This window comes from Carlito syrichta, unplaced genomic scaffold, assembly GCF_000164805.1.
Source record: "Carlito syrichta isolate Samal-C Ts95f unplaced genomic scaffold, Tarsius_syrichta-2.0.1 Scaffold131442, whole genome shotgun sequence".
Classification (NCBI taxonomy): Eukaryota; Metazoa; Chordata; class Mammalia; order Primates; family Tarsiidae; genus Carlito; species Carlito syrichta.
Genome location: NW_007075538.1, coordinates 13,174 through 21,960, shown reverse-complemented (window position 1 = coordinate 21,960; position 8,787 = coordinate 13,174). Strand labels below are relative to the sequence as shown.

The window sequence follows — 8,787 nt, the reverse complement described above, 5'->3', positions numbered from 1 at the left end:
GGAGGCCTGGTCTGCGGTCCCTGACTTGGGCTCGCACCCTCACGTCTCCTTCCCCACCGTGTTTCCTCTGCAGCTTCCCTCACAGGCACCATTTCTTTCTTCTCTAGGTTCCCTGGACCTGGGGGACCCCCAGGACCCATGGGCCCTGGGCCCAACATGGGACCCCCAGGGCCAATGGGCGGCCCAATGCACCCTGACATGCACCCCGACATGCACCCCGACATGCACCCAGACATGCATCCTGACATGCACCCCGACATGCCAATGGGTCCTGGCATGAATCCTGGCCCGCCCATGGGACCTGGCGGCCCCCCGATGATGCCCTATGGTCCTGGAGATTCCCCACATTCTGGAATGATGCCCCCCATCCCACCAGCCCAGAACTTCTACGAAAACTTCTACCAGCAGCAGGAGGGCATGGAGGTGGAGCCAGGACTCCTGGGGGATGCAGGTATGCAGGGCATCATGACGGCAGCTGGGGCCAGGGGCTGTGCACATGGAACAGGGTTGGGAGCTGTGGCTCTCCTTCTGTGGCCTGAATCTCTTCAAGGAAAGCATGACTCCAACTGCCATCTCTGTCCCATTTAATCGTTGACTGTTTCCAGTGATATAGGGCTCATCATCATGTTGGAGGAGGATAGCATATTGTGTGTGTTATCAATGCAACTTAATTTTTAAGACGTTTTGTGGGCTGTGCCTGGAGTCAGGAGTGTGACCAGTAAGAGGGACAAACGTGGCTATTGTGGGGCTGAGAGGCTGATGGCATCTTGGGATTAAGCCAGGGGGCCTGGCCAGAGCTGCCTCCTTCAGACCATTCTTAGAGCTGCCAGTGTTGGCCTGTGACGGCTTGTTGTGTCGCACCACCAGCTGCTTTCCTTTTTTTCTTCCTTCTGTATGGTAACAACCCAGACATCCGACACTCAGAGCCAGTTAAATGAGGCCATCGCAGCCCTCAGGAGGAGGAAGCCTGAGGCCTGCTCCTCATCCTGCCCCTCACCCTGCTGCTGCCGTAGCTGCACTGTAGTGAGGAGGGAAGTAGGTAGCAAATGTGTCAGGTGTTGAATCTGCTTGGTCCAACCTTGGCCATTGTTAGAAGAGGATAAGAGTAAGGTGGGGTGACTTGGCGGGGGGCAGGAGACTCAGTGCTGCAGTGGGGCAGTCACAGCGCCTCCCTGAGAAGCGAGATGTGATTCGAGACATGAGTAGGGGGAGGTGGCCACGCCCTGTGTCTAGGGGGGTGGGGCTGTTGGTCAGTGCGACAGGGGTGGCCTTGCTACTGTAAGGAATGATGGGCCTAGAGGGGGATGGGTGATGGGGGCCAGAGTGGAACCGGGGGAGCTTCTGGGAGTTTCCGGGCTGCTGTGGAACTGTCCTGGGCAGAGGCGAGTGGAGTGGTGGCTGGAATATCAGGGCAGGGCTTCAAGGTTTGGACACGTGCCATGGGGCCAGCGTGAGCTCTTGTGTGTGTTTTGCAAGGAAGCAAGAGCAGCATTGAAAGGGCAGAGGCACAGGGCAGAGGCCAGAGTCACTCTGAGTGCTTGCGCCATTCCTGGCATGGTATGGCCTATGGGTTATCTTGGTGGGTGGCAGCACCTTTCTTCAGTGGAGCATGGTGAGATCAAAACATGAGTGTCTCAGCATCTAGACAGCACTTGGGCAAGAGCAGGGTCTTAGAAAGACGAGAAAGGGAGCCCCAGAGTGAGGTGCGGGGCTCCCTCCGCCCCTCAGCAGCTCTGCAAAAGCTTCGTGGGAAAAGCTCTACTGGGGAAGGGCGCCTGCGCCAGTCACCCTGTTGGCAGCAGGTGTCCCGAGAGCTGTCCCCACCTGCCAGGCGTGTGCAGTTAGCAGCTTCTGTCCTTCTGTGAAAGGGGCCTGGACTGTCTGTTCACTGAGGGGTGCCCAGCTCTGAGCAGGGATGGGGGTGATATCAGCAGGCTGGCCCATCAGGGTCACACAACGAGGACTGGGGACTAGCAGGAGGTAAACACACACAAGCTGAGTCATTTGTAATTCTGTAAAGATAATGTAGGTGAAATGACAGATTCTTTTTCTTGGCAGTACTCGCCACGTTTCGAATGCTCAGCCGCCCGGGGGGCTTGTGGTGCCATGTGGGCCTGCAGGACGTTCAGCAAGGCAGCACTGACTAAACATGCCCTGTCTCGTGACACGTATCACACACACATGCAGTATCCAGGGGTGACACTCAGCCTGCCTGTGTCATCACTCCTGCTGGGTCCCCATAGCCCTGGGCTCTGGTGCTAGGGAGTCCGGGGTGAGGGGGACACATGCTGGTGCCCGCCCTACAAGGGCAAAGGCAGACACCTCAGCCCGGTGCCTCCTGGGATGCCCCTCATTGCACCAGTATGCTTACAGGTGCATGTGGCATTCAGGGCCCTGTGGAGGAGGAGGAAGAGCAGGAGTCACTTGAGCTTTTGGGCTGATCTGGACCCAGGGCAGCGTTTGGTGTATTTCATCCTCTCGTCCTGGCCTTTGTTGTTGACCATGACTGAGCTCGCTGTGAGATGCATATTCTTCATTGATTGTCAAAGAAACCGTGCAATTAATGCTCATTGCAAATACTTAAAACAAGTGGAGTTAAAAGTGAAAGATTCTGTGGCCTTGTTTCCTTAGAACCTTCTTCCCAGAGGGACTTTTTCCTGTCTGTCTTTTCAAAACCTTTTTTTCACATTTTACAAACATGCATCCAGTGTCCATCGTGTTTCCACCTCATTCACCTGCGTCTCCTAATCCTCTCTGTGAGCCTCCTCCTTCATGGCCTGCTCCGTTCCCCATGGTGGGGCTCTCCGTGGCCCCCTAGACCGGGGGAGAGCAGGCGGGGACGGACCGTGTCCTCTCCATCGCCATCAGGGTTGGGGTTGCTGTGAAGGCCAAGGGGGGGTGGAGATGGCACCAGGAGGCCCTTCCCGACTTGAACCCTCGGTTCTTCCTGCCACAGAGGACTACGGGCACTACGAAGAGCTGCCGGGGGAGCCTGGGGAGCACCTCTTCCCCGAGCACCCTCTGGAGCCTGACAGCTTCTCTGAGGGAGGGCCCCCAGGCCGGCCGAAGCCAGGCGCCGGTGTCCCTGACTTCCTGCCCTCGGCCCAGAGGGCCCTGTACCTGAGGATCCAGCAGAAGCAGCAGGAGGAGGAGGAGAGAGCGAGGAGGCTGGCTGAGAGCAGCAAGCAGGACCGGGAGAATGAGGAAGGCACGTGTCCTCCCCAGGGGCGGGGGCGCGGCCCCCGGGCCGCCGCACAGGGAGAGGGGGGCGTCCTAGGCCGGGTTTCCTGTGGGGAAGGCACCTGTGGCCAGAGAGGACCCCGGGCAGGGCTGTGAAGCCCGGCTGGGGCTGCTGCGTGTCCCGGAGAACGCCGAAGTCGGGCTGCCCTTGTGTGTCTTAGGGCTCAGGGCGACCCTGGTCACATCCAGGAGGGTGGCGGGCTGGTTCCTGGAGGCGATGGAGGCCGGCAGGATTGACTGCCTGTGTCCTTCCAGAGGAGGCTTCACGAGACCCTCCCGGCCCCTCTTTCCTAGACCGTGTTGTCGAGCTGGCAGGCAAGCGCTGGTCACGTGGTCAGCTAGTAATCATCGTATTCACAGACAGGCACCAGTGTCAGGCGCCATGTGGTCAGCCCGGTGATGTCTGCCCCAGGGCCAAATGGGCAAGGGCTGTCTAGATCCTGAAGCCGGAGGCCACTGTGGCCCTGACGGGAGTCCAGGAACCAATGGGGACAGCAGGAAGGGGCCAGAGGAGGTGGCCCCTCTTTGGCAGCTCAGAGTGCACCTGCCAGAAGGTTTTGGTTGGGCCAGTTTCTGAGTCTGCCCGCCTGGCCCCGCCTCTTATTAGCCGGTGACTGCAGCTGGTCAGCATCTGCCCTTCTTTGGGACACAGGACACTAGAACAGTGTGGGCGGCTCAGGTACAAGCGTGCGTGAGCTGCAAGTCCAGTGAGAGCTGAGTTTGTGGTGGCTGCTGCCAAGACCTCCAGGAGGAGGTGCCCAGAGCCAACTTGCCACCGTGGGGCTCAGCCAGCCCAGAGGGAGGAGCAGGCAGCAGAGCCCTGGGCTGGGAGTTCTGGCACTGCCCCCGGTTTAATGACACCATGCCTCTTTTCACACTTGTCAAATGGGCATGAAAGCAGCACCATCTCCTGAGGTGGTTGTGAGTTACCTGAGTGAGATGCACTTAGAGAGCAGTGTGGCGCCGGAGGGAAGCCCCGCCAGCCCTGTGCTCATGCTTGAGCATCTGTCCTGAGTGCCCTGATCTGGGCAGCCCTTGCGGGAGGGAGGGGGAGGGAGGGACCTTGAGCGGGAAGAGTCAGGGTTCTAAGGAGCAGAAGCAGAGGACCCATTCGTCCGGTGGACTGCGTGGGGTCTGAGGGCTGCTGGTGGCTGTGGAGGCCACTCACCCAGCCCGCCCCTCTGTTTTTCTCAGGTGACACTGGAAACTGGTACTCGAGTGACGAGGATGAGGGAGGGAGCAGTGTCACCTCCATCCTCAAGACCCTGAGGCAACAGACATCTAGCCGGCCACAGGCTTCCGTTGGCGAGCTGAGCGGCAGTGGGCTGGGGGACCCCCGCCTCCAGAAGGGACACCCCACAGGAAGCCGATTGGCTGATCCCCGCCTCAGCCGCGATCCCAGACTCACCCGCCATGCCGAGGCTTCTGGCGGTCCAGGCCCAGGGGACTCAGGGCCCTCTGATCCCCGGCTGGCTCGCACCCTGCCCACCTCCAAGCCGGAAGGCAGCCTTCATTCCAGCCCCGCAGGCCCCAGCAGCTCCAAGGGGTCTGGGCCGCCCCCCACAGAGGAGGAGGAAGGAGAGCGGGCCTTGCGGGAGAAGGCCGTGAACATTCCTTTGGAGCCCCTTCCTGGGCCACCACTGCGGGACCCGCGGTCACAGCTGCAGCAGTTCAGCCATATCAAGAAGGACGTGACCCTGAGCAAGCCAAGCTTTGCCCGCACTGTGCTCTGGAACCCTGAGGACCTGATACCCCTGCCCATCCCCAAGCAGGATGCGGTGCCCCCTGTGCCCGCCGCCCTGCAGTCCATGCCTGCCCTGGACCCCCGGCTGCACCGCCCTGCCACCACGGGGCCTCCCAACGCCCGGCCACGCCCAGCCACCTCCACAGACCCCAGTGCATCTGGCTCCAGCCTCCCTGACTTTGAACTGCTCTCTCGTATTCTCAAGACTGTCAATGTCTGCAACCCCTCGGCAGCCCCCAGCTCCAGTGACAAACCCAGTGACCCTCGGGTGCGTAAGGCCCCCACCGATCCTCGCCTGCAGAAACCAGCAGACTCTGCAGCCCCCTCCCGAGCTGCTAAGCCTGGCCCCGCAGAGGCGCCCTCTCCTGCCGCCAGCCCCAGTGGAGAGTCCTCGCCCCCAGCCACAGCCCCCTACGACCCCCGAGTGCTGGCGGCCGGTGGGCTGGGCCAGGGCAGTGGGAGTGGGCAGAGCAGCGTGCTGAGCGGCATCAGCCTCTACGACCCGAGGACTCCCAACGCGGGTGGCAAAGCCGGAGATCCGGCCGGTGACTCGGGCGCCCAGGCCAAGGGCCCTGAGGGCAACGGCAAGAGTTCAGCCACCAAGGCCAAGGAGCCCCCGTTTGTCCGCAAGTCCGCCTTGGAGCAGCCAGACCCAGGGAAGGCTGGGGCCGACGGGGCCATGGCCACAGACAGGTACAACAGCTACAACCGGCCCCGGCCCAAGGCAGCCACAGCCCCCTCCACCACCGCCGTCACCCCGCCACCAGAGGGTGCCCCACCCCAGCCTGGGGTGCACAACTTGCCCGTGCCCACCCTCTTTGGGACGGTGAAGCCAGCGCCCAAGACAGGCTCAGGAAGCCCCTTTGCTGGCAACAGCCCGGCCCGTGAGGGAGAGCAGGATGCGGGGTCCCTGAAGGATGTTTTTAAAGGTTTTGACCCCACCGCCTCCCCCTTTTGCCAGTAGTGTTAAGCCGGAGCGGCGCCCGCTGCACCCCAGCCCTTCCCCGGGCAACGTGTAGGGCAGCCGCCGGATGGGGGATGTGGGAGCAGGGCAGGGGTCTGGGTCTTCTTCCTTTTTTCTTTTTTTTTTTCCTTTTACCTTTCTTTTTTCTTTCTTTTTTTTTGTTGGAGTAGTTCTTTCTTTGAGACTTATAAATTGTACATAACCATCTTCAGTTCTGGTCAGTGCTGGGGGCTTGCAGGCCACCGCGGAGAACCCCGACTTGTGCACGTGAACAGTTCCCAGTGCCCTGGCCTCAGCCCTCGATGGCTCTCTGCCCGGCCGGGCCTCCGTGGACCCTCGTCTGGTCCCTGGGGGTCCCATGGGTTTTCTGAGCAAAGCACGACCCCCTCCCCAGGACAAAGGGAACAACAGGTGTCTACGGAGGCACTGACCATTACGCACCCCTACTTAACCCTACTCGCCTGTGCCGCTGCACAAGGAGAGACGCAAAACCAAGACCAATGTAGGGTCCGCGCAGAAGCACCTCAGGGCGCTCTGTCCCCTGTCTTCAGTGCAGACCATGGAAAGCCTCTTCAGGAGACAGCGAAAAAGTATTACAGAAAGAAAAAGCCTCAGCCGCACCCTGGGCACTCCCTGGCCCTTGCCTGCTCCTGTTTGTCTGGATTGGTGTGTGGGGCCCTCCCTGCCACCCTCCGTCCAGAGTTCGTCCCAGAAACCAACGCCCCCAGTCTGCAGCAGAAGACTCGGGGTGGCAGATGGACCTGGGGGCAGCAGGGCTGCTGTGGGGCAGTGCCCCCAGGAGGCAGCCCCTTGGAGCGCCTTTCCTGTCAGTATTACCTGGCCTGTCCCGTCAGGGACACACCCTCCTCCCCCTGCTGGGGTCAGCCCTGGCCCTCGGAAGCCACGGTGCCTAGTGTGCCTGCACTGCAAGCCTGGCCCCAGCCCCAGGAGACAGCTCAAGGATCCGTGCGGTGGCCACTCTCCCGGGCCCCATTGCGGGAGTCCCGGTGTCTCTCCGGCCAAGTGTTTCTTCTCTGCTTTCCTCACACCTCCGTAAGCTGTGTTTTCTGTAGGGCACAATTGTGTGTGTGGTGTGTTTCTCCCGAGCCGAAAACTGCAGGGGTTCAGAGGCGTGTCAACAGCGTTGGATTTGTGGACACTTGCGGAAAAGGGGACCTGGGCGCGTGGAAGCCTGCAGCCAGGCAGGGAGGGGGTGTGCTGGTCCTTCCCAGGAGAGGGACTGGGACCCTGCTGGGGGGGTGGGAGGGACTAGAAGCCTCCTCCCCTCGCCTGGCCGAGCCAGGATGGGTGGGGCGGCTGTATCAGCTCGCCGGCTCCCCCCACCCTGCTGAGCTCCAGCCTCATCTGCAGAGCTCCAGAGCAGGCCCACCCTGTGGGCATGGGCATGGGCACGGCCTGGGAGATGGGCCCCGGGGAACCGCGGGGCCTGCTGGTCCTGTGTCCAGGTCACTGCGCGCCCCGGGAAGTGCGTTTGCTCGTGGGTCTGTCTCCTGCCTGCCTCCTCTGTCTCCTAGTCCTGCCACCTCAGTCTCTTCCTCACTAATAATGGGGAGGCCTGGTCCCTAGCCAAAGGGTTCCCCTTCTTCCGCTCAGTGCGGGAGGTCGACAAGGCTCCTATCCCACCCCACCCCACAAAGAGAAAACACGAAAAACTCACAGTTTGGGGCCAGGAGGCAGGGCAGGTGAGGCAGGCCTCCCCTTGGGCCAGACAGCCCACGGGGTCAGCCGTGATCAGGTCGGTTGGTCTTTTTGTCTTTTTTGTTGTTTTGTCTTTTTAAACAATCATTAGTGAGAATTGGCTTCAGCCACCAATGTTGGACTTGAAGCAGGGCTGCCCGTTGGTGTTTGGAACATGAGTAAGAATACACAGTGTGGCAGTGGTGGGTTTTGTTTTTTCTTCTCCTTTTGAGAATTTTCTTTTGTAAGAGAAAATGAAATATTTTTTAAACCGAAATCTGTGGATGAAATAGAAGCTGGAACCCTCCTCTTGGAATATTCAGCCTAGGAACCTCATGGGACTATGAATTCACCCGAAATTTTCATTGCCATCAGGCCGAGCTTTTAAAATAAAATTGTTCTCTAACCAGGATTGTAACAAAAGTGTAAATACTATTTCAGAGTTGAAAGTTGATGGTGCAAATATGTATATAATGTACTGTATTTTTACAATGATCGTCGCATGACTCTATCCCACCCTTTTTGTACTCCATACCTGTCTTCCAGAAACGTCACCTGCCTTTTCTCCTGTGGTCTCTTAATCCAATAATTGTATTACTGCCATTAAAGGATGCAGTTATTTTAAAAGGCCTGTGTCTGGTCTCTCCAGGCTGCCCCAGCCCATCCCCTGCCTGCCCTGGGGTTTCACCAGGAGGAGGGCAGGAGGCGGCTGGGGCTGAAGCTCGGGCCCATCCTCTCAGTGGGCCACCTTGGGGTGACATAACACCCGTGGCATGGGTTGTGCCTCCAAATGGCTTTCCTTGGTGGCTGCAGGTCATCTGCCAGCACCTGCCAGCCAGGGTGCCTGAGCTCCTGCCTGGGCTTGTCTCAGTGTTCAGGCCCAGGGAGGCCCATGCAGGCTTGGACCTGCCCCCACAGCACTCACGGAAGGAGGCCAGGGATGAATGCTGGCAGCCCGGCTGGCTTCTAGGGCACGAAGGCTCCAGCAGGTGCCCTGTTCGCTCGGTGACCAGGGGTCCTTCCTGAGGATGCTGTGTGTGGCAGGACTCTTCCAGAGAGGAGCCCCATCTCCCTTGGACTGACTCTGGCCGCCGTCTACATGGCTTGTGTATTTTTTCCCTGGTTGCTGTACACATTATCA

The 8,787-nt window shown here is 59.9% G+C and overlaps 1 protein-coding gene across 1 annotated transcript in view; it reads left to right on the top strand.

Moving 5' to 3' along the window:
* Window positions 1-5,948, top strand: part of ZC3H4 (zinc finger CCCH-type containing 4) — a 43,739-nt gene extending 37,791 nt beyond the window's left edge. The window contains exons 12-14 of the mRNA XM_021708154.1: window positions 74-451; window positions 2,957-3,208; window positions 4,435-5,948. Of these exons, the coding sequence (XP_021563829.1) occupies window positions 74-451; window positions 2,957-3,208; window positions 4,435-5,948 (2,144 nt within the window). The remainder of the gene's footprint in view (window positions 1-73; window positions 452-2,956; window positions 3,209-4,434) is intronic.
* The last annotated feature ends 2,839 nt before the right edge of the window (window positions 5,949-8,787 follow it).